The 18228-nt window shown below is 37.4% G+C and overlaps 1 protein-coding gene across 6 annotated transcripts in view; it reads right to left on the bottom strand.

Moving 5' to 3' along the window:
• Positions 1 to 18228, bottom strand: part of LOC105675447 (WD repeat-containing protein 47) — a 63554-nt gene that overhangs the window by 19439 nt on the left and 25887 nt on the right. For all 6 annotated transcript variants that reach the window (XM_067355605.1, XM_067355606.1, XM_067355602.1 and 3 more), the window contains exons 5-6: positions 16506 to 16616; positions 16113 to 16188 (exon numbers count right to left, since the gene is read on the bottom strand). In XM_067355605.1, coding sequence (XP_067211706.1) covers positions 16113 to 16188; positions 16506 to 16616 — 187 coding nt within the window. The remainder of the gene's footprint in view (positions 1 to 16112; positions 16189 to 16505; positions 16617 to 18228) is intronic.

Here is an 18228-nt window from a genome sequence, read left to right as displayed (position 1 = left end):
CATTAATTTCACTACTCAGTCTTGTATTAATGTGTTCCCAGCAAAACTATGAGTGCATAATACTAGGTTGTATGTGCCCGAGAATGAAAGCGGTTCAACCCTTTCGCCGCGCTCCAAAAGTCACTTCGAGTAAGATCGATTAATGCAGCAGATAAGTCACACCTGTTAACATCTTGATAAATCGGATGAAGCTGAATCGGCACTAATAAGCAACCTATTTTCGATTAACGAATAATAGAATGCTGATTAATCGCAATACGCGTTGCGAAACTTTCTAGATTAAGTCGACATTGACCGTTTCGCCTACGTGATATAATGTGCCATTATATAATGTTTTCCAATCGAGATAGTTCGGTCTGTTTTAATTCCGGATCAAGATAAGTTCGTTGAACAATGGTGGGATAAAGACATCACACGTGGAAGCTAGATTTCTCCCCGGATAGACGAACAGACTGAACAGACAGTCGACTAATTCGAAAATGACAGAAAATAGGACGCGAAGCATATAATCGACACGTCGCTGTCGACGTGTCTCACCCCCCTTCGCGATCATCTGCGTTTTAGAGAAAGTACAGTGCGACACAAAAAGTAAATTGCCGTGATCCAACAGTTTGCCCGCACGCGACTTATCTCAAGGCAACAGAAAAAAAAACAGATGGATCTTTTGTACATGTTCTTGTCATCGCGTGGATCTTCGGATGATTATCGTGGTCGGTGGCTGGGTTCGTTCCACTATGTTCGAGTGACGTTTGAGTCGCGTGCGAGTGTCGATGGCAAACCATCGCGCGCCGCTATTAAAATACGATGGCTTTCTATGTGGATGTGGATCGCGAGAAAACGAAATCTGGAGCGAGCGGAGACAATAACAAGAGCAAACTGTTGTACGACGAAATCGAGGGTGATTCGCGTACCGCAGAAGGTTTATCTGATCGGATAAAAATTTAGTTGCACAATTAAGAACCGGTATAATCTCCTTATTAAACAAATATTGATGTAGTTAAAGAGATAAGTAGATGGGGTCAGTGGTTAATCGATGATGCACGGTAGTAACAGCATCATTACATATGTCCGTCCGATTCAATACGATTTCTTCCTCCGCAAGAAAACGCCATGACTTGCAACTACGATGAGCATTGCCGAGGTCAAAGTTGTCGCAGATCAAACACCCGTTGACCGAGTTTTCGTACCGGAATTACCGGCCGCCAAATTCCTACTTCAGTTTGTACAATGATTCTGCACGACAAAGTGTCCAGTCATACAGGAAATATACATATGTTATTCTTTCACACGCTCCACATTTGTACCTTTTTCCCATTCACCGAATTTAATTTATAGCGTCGATCGTGAAAAATTCATACTAGAAGTAAATAAGCGTGTTGTGAACCGGTAATCGATCTAATGACTACTGCAAGCGCGAATGGCGATTACTCAATCTTACCTTTTCCAGATCAATCCAAGTAATCTTTTTGAAAATCTATCGACGGCTAACAATTACGATTAAGAAATAAGGATATCGACACTCTAATCAGATACGCTCCACAGGTGGAATTTAACGCGCTACCATCTGATTTGCCCAATCGGCAAGGTGCACGGGAAAAAGAAAAAAAAAAACAATAAAAAGTGTAACCAGTTTACTTCGAAAAACCGCTTGTTCCGCTTATGTAATTCATCAACCGAGAACTCTTTTCTGAAGTTGGAAACTGAATTCGAAGCGGAAACGAAAAATGTAGCATCGAATAACCGGATTGCTGGCATCGTGTACCGTTAAAAAATACTAATAACAGGCTGACTGATCGCATGTCACGAAAACGAACGGCGTGCGATAACCGGCGTAACAAAATGTAAACCGTGCATTACCGAGTATGCACGCGCCGTACCATAATTAACATACGGCCGACATGCTGGGTACATGGACCATAACTCAAACCGCTGCTGATAGAGTATGCCAAAAAAAATGTCAAGTATAATACCTCGACGTGGAAGGCGGAGAAACAGAGATTTCACACGGTCGCGATGACTCAAAATAAAATGTTACCAATTCAATAACGGTTAATGATGTAACAGTACAAATTATTTTTATACACCGTTACTGTCTGCATAAATTATCATATCTATATTATTTTTTATAAACTTACGAGGGATGTTCACGTCAAAACTGGAATTTAATAGTACGCAGTCACTCGTATTTTAAATACTATCACTTTTACAATTAATTGGGGAATAAAATAATTTAATTTTGATATCAGATAAATCAATGTAATTGCTAAAATTGTTATTTTTTTATCTTCTCTTTTGTCGCTTAAATTTAAAAAATCATCCGTTATATGTCAATCATGTCGAGTGAACTAATTGATAATCCACGACGTACAAGTACTACGGTACGTCACGTCTTCAGAAATTACGAACATCACAAGGCTCGATTGAGAGAAAATATCGCAGCCGGTCTGCGGCAATCATAAGGAATTTACAAGAAAGTGGATGACCATTAGATGCGCCTGGTCAAGCTTGCGTCCAGTACGAAGATCGTGACCCACATTTTCTCGACGATAAATTCTGCTATAGTATTTGACCACGCTTTAAGTTGCATCTTCGATGAATATTTATTCGCTACTTTTTTTGCATAAATTGTAAGAAAAACTATAAATTGTGAATTATCGCGGATCAAAAAAAGTAAAATGCAAGAACAAGGATGCCGATAACACAGAATTCTTCAGTAAGATACTTGAAGAGAGAGGCTCTGACCAAGAATCGACGAAGTAGAGACTGGTGAGATCGTTTACCACATCAACATTTGGTACAATCACTACGCTAACGTAGACTTCTGTTTTATCTGCCTTCATATATCACGCGCGGTATGTTTTACGTGTTTTTTTTTTATAATACATTTAAATAGTACATTTAAAAATGTCTGCATAAATTATCATATCTATATTATTTTTTATAAACTTACGAGGGATGTTCACGTCAAAACTGGAATTTAATAGTACGCAGTCACTCGTATTTTAAATACTATCACTTTTACAATTAATTGGGGAATAATTGGGGAAGAAAATAGTAATGTCAGAGTAATAGTAAAGTTATTTTGATATTTAAAAAAAATCGAGATAAGTAATAAAATTAGGAAAATTTAATATATTTTTCTTGTAGTTTAAAAGATAGTTTGACACAAAATTGAATAATTTCGAAATCGATAAAGATGAAAATTTAACTTGTAAAGAAAATGTAATTCTCTATAAATAATACATACTTTTAAAATGCATGTATATATTTTTTTGAACATTTGAAGGACGTTATTACTTAGTAAAATGTTAGCAATGTTGGCTGTCTGGATAAATATATAAATATTTTTTAATACTTGCGCGATATTGTGTTTCTATAAACTTGAAATTTTCACAGACGTTGTTATTATCCTCGGATACTTGCTATAGTAGAGAATAACCAGAACGTCATTATTCAAATTAATAATGATGGCTGTATAACTGTTTTGATGCCGCCCACAATGATCGGACAAAGTTATAATCGTTTCAGCAGCAACAAGCGGATGATCAACTATCAGTATTATTAGCAATGTAAATCATCTCATTTTCAGCGTACGTAATGCACTAAAGAGAAGCGGCTTTCAATTTGCGTAATTAATGCATGCAATCTAAACATACAATCTAAACATAAAATACGTAGAAACATAATAAATAAAAAGAAAACAATCTGGATATGTTCTGCAGCTCGTGATCTTAATTTTAATTAAAGATATTTAATTACAATATTTTGACTATTGTAATCTTTACTTCGAAATAAATTTGCAGAATTGATGTAGGTTTGTGTTTTCTTCTCAGACACATTTAAAACAGCTAGAACATTGCTACGATTGATAAATAAAAATATAAAGAAATTTAAAAAAGACATTTGAGGAGGTAAAAAAAATGGAAAAAAATATCTACAGACGTTGGCGAGCGAAACTGCAACAACGACCTACACGGATCATACCATACATGGAAATCCGACTGACCGCCAAGTTATTACTGATGACGAAAGAGGATAAGCTACGCGTCTAACTTTAGAGCACAGGAAAAATACCGATCATTATAAAAACATGTTTGCTCTGTTAAGTTCTCGTGTTAAGTTAATTATTACTTGTTATTTGCATCTCCAGCTCGGAAGCTATTTGACGTTTAATCATATAAATCTATAATTCTCGTAAAAAGTTTTCATGTTTCATTAACACTTGCGAAGAAAAACATATCGTTCGCAATAGTTTAAGCTACCAAACGGAGAAATATATTATATTAAAAATTTATTGAGATCAAGCGCGTATCTCTACTTTCCAAATAAAAACGATAGACATGTTCGTTCCAGACGATTGAACAACATTTTATCGTAAAAATCGTACATGCCGCCCGATTCATTTCACTTGGCAAAGAAAATGTCTATCATGGATCACGGCCATGGCAAGCCGCAACTTCTGCTGCCAGCAAAAAAAGTCAGACGACACAATAGAAGCGAAGAAAGAAAAACAATCGATTTCACTAAAATGCAAAATGCGGAAACATAGTCATCACATAGACTTTCTCCAAATTGGCAAACATTTTGCGTCGCGCGAGTCTTCATTGTGTTTCGAAAAATCTCGAAGACTATACATGACGCCAGCTCGAGATCTTAACGAGCTTTCTTGAAACATTTGTACGCAAGATTGTATTATAAGATTATGATCATTTAGATCATAAATCATACGTTAAAGATAAATTTATGTATCTTGAGATACACTATTTTATATGCAATTTAGCTTCAAGTATGCCAATTAGAATGCTTTTCAATAAATTGCATTAATATTGAAAAAAAAATTTAGAAACTTTCAGCAAAACGAATTTAATTTGCACCATGAAATTTTACTCAACATAATAAATAGATGATAATTTAATAAACCTAATTTGCACGCTAATAACTCGTAGTAAAATGTTTTTATCAAGAACAGTAGACAGTCTCGCTAGCCATGCAAAATCTTTTCACCGATTCAATTAGTAGCGTCAATTATTGCAGGTTTAAACGAGTGTTTAGTGGACTCTCAACGCGCCATTTATTCATCATCTTCATCCCGTTGTTAAATCCGCCGTTAATGATTAAACATTACAGTAAGATAAATATCAAGGACTACCACTATTTAAAAGAATTAAAGTATGAATACAAGGAACTCGATATTCTTTCCATTCACTCAATATCACACGCATTATTTTTTAATGATTTTACAATAACAATTAATTTTATTATTAAAGAGTCCCTATTTCTTAATTTTTCAACTAATTCCTAAAAAAATATATATATGTAAATGTTTTCAAATAAGTTTCTAACCTGAAGCTCCAAAGAATCCGGTGGTGCATTCGAAAGAGTTTCATAGGCGATTTGACTATTCTGCGTGAGATACGGGAGCAATTTTTTCTCGAAATACGGTAATCCTCGCATGATGCTTAAACGACACTGTTCAAGATCGGGAAATGTGAGATCACAGTCGAAATTTTCGGAAATTTTGCACTCGCGACGAATAGATCGCGTTTAACCGACTGGCTACCTGTCTGGATAACCGAGTGAATGACCCTACCTACTTGAACCGAGTGGGACACGATCCAAGTCTTCGGTCTTAAGAAGTCTCTGAACGTAATCCCCCCGGATACTCCAGGCGGTGCAATCAAGAAGACGACTTTCCATTTCTATAAATAACCAATCGGATTGCTCCGAAAATATTTCCGAAAACCTGCACTCCTGCGTTAAATCAATCTGTTCGGGATGTTTATATTATTAAGACAAACGAAATTTAAATTTGAAAAATTATAACATGTGGCAATTTTGGATTTATAATTTCGGAGGAAGTAATACAAAATCCTGCAAATCGATCCTAAGATCAATATCTATGTAAAGAAATCTCCTAGTACTTTTAATAACTATATTATTATCAATATAATTATTGGTTTAAATAATTTTTTAAACAAGTCATCACATAAATCTGTTTAAAATGTCATTGTTATAAATTATTGTCGGTACCAGTTATATGCTTCAACAATCAGTTCAAGAATTCCAAACCGTTTGACCACCTAATCTCCACTTCATGCGAAAAAACAAGTTAGGTACTCTACATTGATACTCTTCTCCGCAGATAATTTAAAGTGCACTCGCCTGTTTTTATTGGACTCTTTGCTGTCAGCGTTGCACGATACGTAAGTATCTGAATCATCAAAGTTGAAAATTGATATCTAAAATAGAACACAATTTTTGTATTCAGTTGCATCGAGTTTATTACGAAATTATTACGGTCCGTCTAGATACTCACTTCCGGCCAGTAATCGTTTGGCGTGGGAGGAACTACTGCAACGTCGAAGATGACATGTGAAGTATCCTCCCGCGAGTCAATTTTGGCCGGTTTTTGTGCCAATAAACATCAATTTTTCCTAACGGTACCGACGGCGATCGGTCAATCATCTCGGTTGTCGTCGTACCGTGAGACGGAACGGTTCCGGAGCCGTGTGACACGCGGAAAATCGCGGGTGCTCGCCGACCGTGAAGTTGCATGTAGGTAAAGCGCATTGCGCACGAAGCCGCAGACCGGATTGAGGAATTTCGGCACCCCGCGTGGAATAACAGCTCTGCATTTTTCGTGATTAAGAAAGCGATAAAAATATGCATCTGACTAATAAAATACAAACCTCATAAATTCCTCATAAATTTAACATGCAAATATTAATTCGCAACATTTTGTGCGCTATATCAAAGAATATTTTTAAAAATTAATAGACTATTTTAAAAAATCAATCAACGTTACCTAATGCTTAAAATAACAACTTTGCATTGCTACGACTAAAAGGACGATAAAAATATGCATCGGATAAATTAAAAACTCGAAATTATTTTTATAAATTTCATATAAGGTAAATATAAATATTCATCTGGAAATTTACATTAGCTATGGATTCTATAAAAACTCTCTAAAAGACTGGCATCACTTTTTTAGTGTCATCGTTAAAAAAGTTCAAGTACAATAAGCAAAAAAAAATCTATTACAGCGCCTGTTGCCTGATGGATATATTTGTGATGAATTAATTTAGTGACGCAATGAGTTGCTTTTAAACTCTTGTGTGTTCGGAAACGACCATATCGAGCGCGGATTGTGTGTGCACGCGTAACTCTCGCGTTATACCGTGAAAAACCGTGTGGACGAGAGAGGAAGTGGGAACGGAGAGGTCCGTCCGCAAAAATATGAATTATCAATCTCGCTAAAGCGAACGCGTAGGCCACCGCTCACGGCTGAATGTCATGCGTAGGTTACACCTGCGGGGAACTTGTTTCAGGAAATACGCGGATCTATCCTACAGCCTACAGGACAAACAACCGTAACAATGTAAAAAAAGAATCAACAAAGACCGAATAAAGATGAAATAACGGCATGTATCTGACAGCTACAAAATTTTTTACCTATAGTTCATGTCGTGAAACGTACCGTTTTAATAAAACTTTGCAGGCTTATTCCCCTCATTTTTGCACTTCAGAAAATATGAGATAATTAAAAAAAATTATTTTTTCCTATATTTATGTATTCCTATCTGAATTACTGAATAGTTTGTATTTATACTGCAAAAAATTGTGCATCATATAAAATATCACATGTTTGTTCAATGCGGCAATTTTAACTTATCTTTAAAAAACGATTTATCATTTAGCGATAGGTGATAATCGTATAATGATAAAACGATTAATTGACAATTCTTGACAACAATCATTTTAAATGTATTGAAACGTAAACGAATGGATTGACTGTATGTATTTTCCGCATTTGTTAGCAAGACACTATCGTAACATTTGATGACTAACACTGCATGACACTCTCATACCATGCAAGGTATGCCGATGACGTAAGCACGTACCAGAAATGTTCGCCCTCCTTAGCGTTACGTGGAAACAATTTTATGAGATAAAGAGAGCTATTTAGAAAATGCAATATAGTTTTAATTGAGAATAAGCAAGAGAATTAAAATCTCAGCTAAAATTAAAAATTTCGATAAGTGCAGAGTTCAATATCGTGAATATACACAAATGATCTCACAATATTTATTCACGGCAATGGCGTGGTGGATTTTTTTTCATTGCATAAAAATGCAAATTAAATTTATGGATTGAATTACAGCGGTTTCAACCGTACCATATTTGATGAAATCAATCTGCAAAGTTCGACAGATTTTTTTCCACTTTCTACTCTCGTTACAACAATGAAGAGCATGTTACGACGTAACTGTTCCGGTAGATACATTCTATGTTTCAACGGTAATCTAATATTAGCTTACATATTAACGGGTCTCGAGATTTCCCACGCGCAAATCACTCGCGTACATAGAATCGCCTAACAAGGATTGATAAATTTTTATTTCGCGACAATCCGAACCGGATTTCTCCAGCTCGCAAGCCGACTTTTCCTTCGTCGCGTATGGGAACCGGAGACAATGCATAAATTGTTAACAGCAGCATTATAGAAAATGATAGGAAACGTATTTCATATCCTGCTCCGGTAAAGAGATTCCTATCGCCGGAATAATAGTTACACGACAAATCACGTCGCGTGGCCGATGTGGCCGATCAACTTTCATAACCGTATCTATATAAAAGCAATATTACCGCATAGCTTACTCATAGCTCGTCTACTTATCGATGGCATCATCATCATCATCTCGGCCTTTCACATGATCCGTCTCTTTCTATTTCTCTTACTCGGGGATAAACAGAACTCATTATTACCTGGTCGGAGCTTCCTTCCTCCCAAATCGGATCGTCCCATCCGCCCGAGGAGCCCGAGGAGCCTCTGCGACCTGGATCCCACGAGTTTCTCTTCAGGTTATCCAAAGAATCCGTAGAGAGCCTCCTCCGGTCGTACGAGCCCCTTCTGCCGCTAGAAAGCGGCGTCGCCGACTTGCCGTCGGGCTTCCTCAGACTGCTCGAGATCGGGCTCGTCGACGACGCCCGATCGCCGCTCAATGTTACGTTCAGGTTACTCCTCAGATTTCCGCTGGAACCGGCGAGGCAGCTCTTCAGATTGCCGTTGGAGCGCGCCTTGAGATCTCCGTTCGAAGAAGAACTCAAATCGATCTTCAAATTCGTGGGGGAGTTCGCGGTGGCGAAGAGGCTGGCCAAATTCGGAGCGCCGTCGCGCCGCGTCGTCGTCGCCGGTCGCTGAAGATTCGTCATCGACTTTGCTACGTAGTCCCGTCTCAGCGGCGAGTTGTAGCTCGATATGGTATCTTTTCTCAGACAACCCATGGAGCGGCCGATGGGATCTCTGCGCAGAGACAATCCGCCGATGGTGTTGGAAAACAAATCCTTCCGGGCATTGTTGATGGCGCTCATAGACGATCCCAAAGGACTCTTCCTCAGGGTACTGGGAAAGGTTGAGGGGTGCAGTTCCCTCTTCGGAGGCGACAGCGGTATGCCCAGGGATCCTCTTCTAGTAGGAGACGTGGTGCCATAATTGTAAGAATCGTAACGGCTGAAAGAATCTTTTCTGACCGCATGCGCCACGTTGCTGAGAGAACCCCTGCGGTTCCAGCAGTTCTCCTTCGCGTGCTTGCCGTGCACTTCGCAGCATTTATCGATCTTGATCTCGTGTTTGATTAGCTCGGGATTGTTGTGCAGTTGCTCCAACTTGACGTCCCTGAAGAGCTCCTCGAGGCGCCGTATAGCCGCTTGCTGGTGCGTCGACGCCGACATCGTGGCGATTTTGCGTGGCGAGATGCGCTCTCCGTGTGCAATCAGTCGAAGAACGCAGAGTCGTTGGAATCTTTCACGCGGATCTTCCCGGCGTGAAGTGTCTACTGCTCGACCTTGCAAGTACGCGGGTTCCGCGATTCGCTCATGCACCACATAATTGCCCCAGACGCTTATGTAGGAATTCGCTCGAATTGTCTCGCCCGGTGACTTTTACGGCTACCAGGATGCTAATTACCACGCAAAAACACCTCTCGACCCCGATAAGCCAGGACGGGAGATATTTCGTCTTGATCTTAATGTTCATCGACCGTACTCCGTCGTAATATGATAATGCTTCTGCATTAGCATAATGGCAATAAGCTTTTGAGTGCTTCAGAACATTATTCGATAAGAGAAGAAACGTCCGTCTATTCGTTATCGTGCGAGTTTTCGAAATTTCTCAAATCACATCCAGTTTCAACCAAACGGTCTTATATTTCAGCAATTGTTAACATTTACATACGCTTATCGCGACGATAAATTTGTCGGCGATAAATTTTATAAAAAACCGCTAACAAGCCCGTGGCGTTAAAACGTCGCAAGATAATTTTACTTCACAGTGCCAGTGTCCGTTCAATACTGCTTCATACTCACGATTCAAGACTGTGCGAAGAGACTGACTGATTTTCGGTCCTACCTTCGCGGTTCATTAAACGACCGGCATGCCTCGCGGCGTGGTGGGAGCGCGATCGTGACTATATGAAAACGCATGTGCGTCGTAACACACGTCCGATGAGGTACTGGAGTACCGCGATACGTGAGAGATCCGGTGCCTCGAAGGAGCCATGCGGAGATCCCCACCAGGCCGGTGTGCCATTCGTTTCAAAGAGGCGAAGTATCCATATTAGGTCAAACCTTATAGGTTTGTCGCGCAAAACTGCGAGAGAACCATCGATATGACCCTGGCGTGTCGCCGAATCAGGTCGCCAAAGTGCGCTGCGCGTTTATGGGACCCAGTCGGAGATAAATGTTAGTGCCCGATACACCATACGTCATTGGCAAACACCGCATGATGCATCATCATGTAAATGCAATTTTCTTTTTTGCCATCGGCAATACACTGAGAAAATTTACAATTTGTACTTTTACAATTTGTACTTTTTTGCCATCGGCAACGTACACTGAGAAAATTTTATATCAAAAATTATTATGTACAGCATTAACCGCGGACCATGAAGCTGCGGACCGAAAATTTTAATATGTTTCACATGTGAAAAACATAGTAAAAATTTTTATAATTCCTTCATGGATACTACCGTACATAGTAATTTTTTATATAAAATTTTCTCCGTTTAGAAACCAAACAAGATTTTTATAAATTTTATTTTGTCAAATATTCTTTGATCTATTTCACGCACAAAAATGCTCATTGTATCACAAGTACGATTTAAAAAGATCGCAGTATGTTAAACATCGTATAATAAATTTTTTTTAAATCTTTTTACGTTCGTATATAAATCATCTGTTTTATGCAACTTTTTTAATCCTCAATCAATTCTTATAATCAGTTGAGTGGAAAACAAATTATAGAGCAATTACGCTAAACGTTTAAGTAACCTTTAGAAACGTTTGGAGCAAGGTAAAATAAATAAAAAGTAGTATAAGTAGAATTCGAAAGAAAAAATTTGCACTAAATGCAGTGCAATTAAAATTAAGTGTCGGTAATTATTCCCCGCGCTGAATCGTTGGAACAAATTCATAAATGTAGTGCAACTAGAATATAGGCGGAAATAAAATACGAATTACAATTTCACAATTTTGACGAAATACTCCACTCGAATAAATATTTTTTTAGACATGATTTTAGTCACAGCGCCGAATGTTTCAATGTACAAGGAAAAAACATTTGTGTTGCAGAGTGTCGCGAACTAGAATGACTCATCCTCAACTCATGCAAACATCCGTGCGCTTTATACCTTTCCGGAAGAATGCTATATTTTTACACAAAACACATTCAGAAATTAGCAAATTCGGAATTAAGTAAATTGCTTATTGAAACAAAAATTATCATAACTAAATTAGGACAAAATTCGGACTAAATAAGAACTAAATTCGGACTAAATTAAGACGAGTGAACTATTAGCATAAAAAATGTAAAATATGTTTTTGTATTATTGCTCACTTCCTAAATAAACTACTTACGTAATACATATATATTTAAAAATTTTCGTAACTCTTTCGTCGAGTAAAATTAAAATACAAAAAAAAAAGATCCTTTCACATTGGATCCATCAAATATGATGATTAATATGCTCATCGTAGAATGTTTTTATTGCCGACCATAATCGGCTGACGGCATCTACTCCTGATTAACGGGAAGGCAGACCGAGCATTTGCGGGTATGGTATCCAGCGAATGGAAACGTTCTTTCATATAGCCAACGAGATGGAGCTGCAATTGCGTTACACTCGACAGAGGCAACAGAGATTGCAAGTGCATTTGCATACCGCACGGTCACGCAAATATAATTTCTGCGAATTAAAGCCGCGTCGTAAATTCAATTCGAACAACCCTCCCGAGATTAAACGATATTTTGAACACTACGCGAGTTAGTTTATGACTACACAATTTGCTCGAAAGTGAACATGAGATAATTGAATGTAACAACAATTGCATTAATTAACATTAATGCAAGAATGTTTTATTAATTGCAATTAATGTAAATAAATTAATCTTATCGCAATTATATTTTAACGATGAAACGTAACAAATATAATTTGATATATAGAAACGTCACGCGATTTAATATAAAAGTATCTGATGTGTATTTATTCTCTTACAAGCAGAATCTCGCGAAGTGGCGCCACGATCATAAAATTTTATCGCGCAAATTGCAACTGTCGCTCAGTTACGAGTCATGTATTGTTAGAAGGAAATGCGTGTGTATTTGCGGGTTATCGAGTTACCCGGCTTCTATTTGACACCTACACGAAGAAGTGGTAGTCTATTCCGGTTCACCTTGACAACTGAAGGCAAATAGCGACTTCACTCAGCAAGAAAGGATACACCCTTTTGAAAAAGTGATACGCTGGCAAACACGGTGTCGCGTTACATTCGCGAGTTTAAGTGTCAATTGTTGTATCTATCAAAGCGCTTGTAAACCAGTTTCGGAGGAAAACTTAAGAGATTTGATTAAACTACTCCTTTAAACTCGTCTAACTCTATCTGCTGTACAACTAACGGCGACCATGAAATAGCCTCTACGTGATGACGATCGAGCATAATGCGTCAAAAAATCTCGGAAAAGCGCCCACGCAGTAGCGCCGTTTTAGTCAATAAGATGATGCATCTTTTAATTGTGAGCGACGGCGCGATGATAATATCAGCGCTCTTACGTGTAATACATTTGCATTTCCCAACAGCGCCGCGGCATGACATTATCTAATGTCAAGCAAGAATGGGCATTAGAATTTCGAGTGTAGGTGCTCGGAGGTCTCGTCGGATTACCGCAGTGGCTGTTGTAATTTATCTCTTAATCGTAGATCACAAGATCTCATTTGCCATTTAATTAACAAACGACGTTATTCTAATAATTAAGGAAAATAAATTTAATTACACTACACTTATTTAAAATAATTATTAAAATAATTAAGGAATTTTAACACAAACATCTATAATATTGAATATTTTGTCATTGTAATAAATAAGAATAATTTCATCGTCGGATTTTCACTAGAGAGAAACTGCCTGCAGAAATTGATTTTATTAATAAGAGAATACCTACTGTCATCGCGTTTACCATGAGAAGATCTTGGATGCATACTAGATGCGCGAATGTAGAACGCGAATGGGTATTTACGAGAAATGTCAACATAAACTTTCATAGCCGATCCACAATTCGTTAGAATTGATTGTACGAAGACAAACGGGGAGACTGAGAAGCCGGTAAGTTAGCCGCAGCCTTCAGCGACACACTTACAGAGGCGCATGGAGGTTTCAATCTTCGTTACAGTTGTCGGTAGTTTCCGCAGCTCCGACAGTTTGATATATCGCACCGTTGTTGCCAACGATGTATCAACGATGTTCTGCGCGAATGAGAGAAAAAAGCTTGGCAAGATGTGCCAAGACCGCTCATAATATAAATGACAAATAAGCGACCTAAGGCAACGGTGAAATCGGTAAATACAGCATTAAACGCAGCGGGAATCATAATAAGTCGCCTTCTACGTTTAGGAAGTCGACACGGTGCATCGAGAATCATAAAATGCGTTCATCAGCCATCATTATCCACACCTAGCCTGACATCATAGCACTTCCGCGAATTTATTGCATTGCGTAACGCAATCGCACTATCGAGGTCGTCGAATCTGGAGCAGCGATATTTTTTTAGGTAAACTCTTCGATTTTATCAATTATCACTGTATCATTTTATGCGACATCGCTTTCAATGATTAATAATTAATAATAAAATTAAGAGCTAACTTATTTCATACATTTGAATTAAATTGCGCGCGTTTTATTTATATGAAACTATTTCCGATAAGGAAAAAAATTTCCTTCTTAATAAATGAGATTATTGAGTATGAATATTTTCAGATCAGTTTTTCAGATAAATTCTCCAGTCGTGCTCTGCATACGCGTTCGTCAGTTTTCAGATTTAAGTAGGCAGGCACGAAATACGCGACAGCAGAAATAATATGGTATAAGAACAGAATAAATTTGTTAATAAATGGGAGACTGCAAAATCATTATTATTTTCCTTAAAAAGCACGTACGTGTGGACAGTTACCGATCGCATTTCGCATGTACGCTAGCTCACTCGTTCATTTGTCACTTCTGTTCGTGGTAAATGAGCCGTTATTCGGCTCTTTTTTTAAATCCCTACATTTCCGCTATTGAGGACAAAAACAGCAATTGACATGCAAATTTAACAGCGCCGAATGCTATTGTATCACTTGATACGGAAACGTGTAATTTCATATTGCAGGAACATTTCAAGTACGTATCGTGTATTCAGACTTCCAAAAAATTCCACGCAATAAATTGCAGTGTTAAGAAAAAAAATATACAAGACCGATACTGTAACGTATGTGCATTTTAAATCACGTAAAAAAATATTGCGGAGATAAAAAATGTGTATTTAATGTGTAATTAATTTTAAAAAATTATTAAAGTATACTTCATATAAAAATATTCTTTTGAAGAAAATAAATAGTCAAGCAGATTGTAATAAAGAGTACGAAAAATAAAATCGATCGTGTGAAGCAAAAGGGCACACAGAAGATTATCCTATAGTTAATTGGCAGTTCAGCCAATTAGAGCGTTTAATTGACAATTTCTTAATAGCCATGACTAATCAATAGCAAAGAGAGTTAAGCCGAAAGTAGATCGATTAAGAAAGATTAATTGACGACGATGGGAGACCTATATATCTTCTTGCAAGAAATTAAATTTATGATAAAAATGTAATTATATTGCAAAATAAATATTATATTTTAATAACATGCTTAATAGAATATTATATTTTAATAATTTGCTCATATTTGATAAAAAATGCTAAAGATAGATGGCAAAACTTAACTCTTTTTTATCAGATTATAAATAATATCAATATTAAATCGATATTTTTGCATTAAAAAATTGAACAAAATAATTAAATAAAAACAAACTAAGAAATACAAAATTTACTATTTTCTTTCTAAGAATTATTCAAGTCGTTCATAATCACATAAATAATATATGAAGTGTAGCTTTTGCTTGAATATATTCAATCAAATTTTTAAGTATGATAATTTTATGTGTTTGGGCTTTTTCTAATCACACTTATCTGTATGAACACATCGTGTTGCATTTTTGGTGCGCCTATCTTTTATTAATTGAACATCATACTTCCGCACGGCGTAAAAACGATGTGGTAACGAGCTTTCTTATAAATTATGCCGGAAGCGATACAAAGTCGTAGATCGATTATGCCTGATATCTCGATCGATTCACGGAAAATGTGGCAAAGCCGGTTTCTCCGGCGCATATACAGACGACGCTATAAACGGGTTATGGTGTTTTACGTCAAAGTTTATGGAAATAAGGAAAGGCGGATAGAAAGTACACGTTCACGAATTATACACGTTGGTGGCAACGTGCAATTGTTTTAACGACGCAGCGCATATATTATCATAGATGTGGTAATAAAATAACTATATGACGCGTAATAGTATCAGTGTGCTCACGAGTCACTGATCGTTACGCGATAACGAGGTACCGGATGATAAATCATATTAAATAATCTAACGTTATAAATGTAATATCGCAACCATAATAAAAACGAAAGTACAGATATTAAGTTGATAGTGATACGAAAGTAACACACCCACACATGGGATATTTAACAATTGACTCACCTTCGGCTTGATGACGTCGTAGTGTACTTCCGGCATCCTCGAATCGTAAACGCCACCTGGCATCGAGTTTTGCCTCCTGCAACAACAAAATACACAATTGATTCAAACTCTGCCTCATGAAAAAAAACATAGATTTTACATAAATAAATAAAAGTATAAAAATAAAACAAAAAGAAAAATAAAAATAAAATGTTCGTAAATTAAAAGACACAATTTATGGCGGAGTTTGTAAAAAGATTTAGCGCCGAGATGAAAAGAAAGCCACTCTCCGGTGTTAAAGTACCGATATTAAATGACGCAATGCCTCTGACAGAGCCATAAATTTTCGCATGTGTGAACGCTTATGCAGCGGGACTATCGGGGACTTTTACGCGATGCAGCATGAGAACTTACGCGACTGGATCCGATCCATTGATCGTGGGCTTCGGCGACTGGATTCCAGACCGGACAGGTGCACTCGTGTGAACGGGCGAAGGTCCTTTGCTCCCCAAAGGCTGTTTTATCCTGTAAACGGCAGAATGGATGCGAACGATAATTCTCAGCGGCGGTCAGGTTTCGTCACGCGCAATCATAAATTCTCTTAAAAGTACGAACAATTTATGGCTGAAAATGTTACGATCGTCTGACACTTATTAATCTCGTGTCTTTGTTGACATTCCAGCCGGCAATCTTACTACTAAGCCGACGTAAATCCAGCTTGCGCTCGCACGTTACACGCAATAACTGCGTGTAATTGCCGCAATAAAATATACCTGAGAAGCAAACAGATGTAAGGAAAATAAAGTTGTATTTCTTTTTAAAAGTAGTAGTCTTTTTAAATGTAGATCTCACTTTTATTCTTTGATTTATACAACTTTTCTTTAATGATTATAACAATATAAAAATAAAGCAAATAATTTATTCCCCTTTGCTTCCCAGATACAAAGATTGTTTTCAAATAATTACAAAAAAATATATTATATATATATTCTATTCAATCATCTTTTTCGCATAAGGAAACTAATTCAATGTAAGAAAGCCTGGGAATTAGCTGTGACCGTGATTTTCGAACATTAAACGGAAATGAAGAAGTCTGAGAAGAGTCATGAAATTTCTCAAGTCTAGCTGTTCAAGCAAGACGTGATTTATCGAGATTCGTTGTCATTCTTCGAATTTTAACACGGCGGGGAAACGAGACACCGGGGTATCTTGACCTTCTCGAACTTAGACTCGCGCCTGCTGGCGATGCATGTACGACGGATTATGTAGCATTTTTTTAAACGACGTAGTGTGCATACGTAGTGCGCTTAAACAGCATGCGACACACAATACATTATTCATGTGAGACTTGATCCTTGGCGTACGTAAAATTTCGAAAATTGACACCTTACCTTCCTCAAAATTTCGGACTACCTATGAATTGTAAATCGACAGAATCATTCGAACGTCGTCCGAACGCAGATCGGATCTGTTCGCCTTCGTCAGTGTTTTCATTCTAGCGTAAAACGAGTTGCGAATTTTTGGACGTAACGGTTCGATTGTACAGATGACATTCTCTAAATCGCTGAAACAATCTTCAGCCGATCATCACGGCTCAGTTTTCGTTACCGTTATACAAAATCGCGCTGCATCACGGCGCGTGCTGTGTTCTCAATCGAGGTAACGTTTTCCGATGCGACATGAGCTCCCGATGCAGCTCCGACAGCAAACTGCGTCTTTGCTAAGCACGGCTTATAAGTTATAACATTATAACAGATGCGATTGAATTAGATTTCCAGAAATCATTCTGGTAGCCAATTAGTATGCGGAACTACTAATTATTTCCCGTTATAGCACATTCGTCGACGCGGATAAGCATATAAAAAAAAACGCACGAATTATAAAGCGACTTATCGTAAATAATGTCTATTATGAATCAATTTAAAAATCAGCACCCTATATTTCATATTATTATTGAATATCGTCAATTAATCAAAATCTAAAATATTTTCTGAAAAAAAAAAGCTCTGAATTTATCTGCAAGAAATATCTTTTTAAGAAATGTTTTTGAGAAATCCGTTAAATGTTCGTTGAAACTAAGAGGCACTGTTTTTTATTTCAACGATAGCTTCAATGAACTTTTAGGATGAAACTGTTT

The sequence above is a fragment of the Linepithema humile genome, chromosome 5 (assembly GCF_040581485.1).
Source record: "Linepithema humile isolate Giens D197 chromosome 5, Lhum_UNIL_v1.0, whole genome shotgun sequence".
Taxonomy (NCBI): domain Eukaryota; kingdom Metazoa; phylum Arthropoda; class Insecta; order Hymenoptera; family Formicidae; genus Linepithema; species Linepithema humile.
Note: the sequence above shows the minus strand (reverse complement) of the source record. Positions and strands in the feature narration are given on the sequence as shown.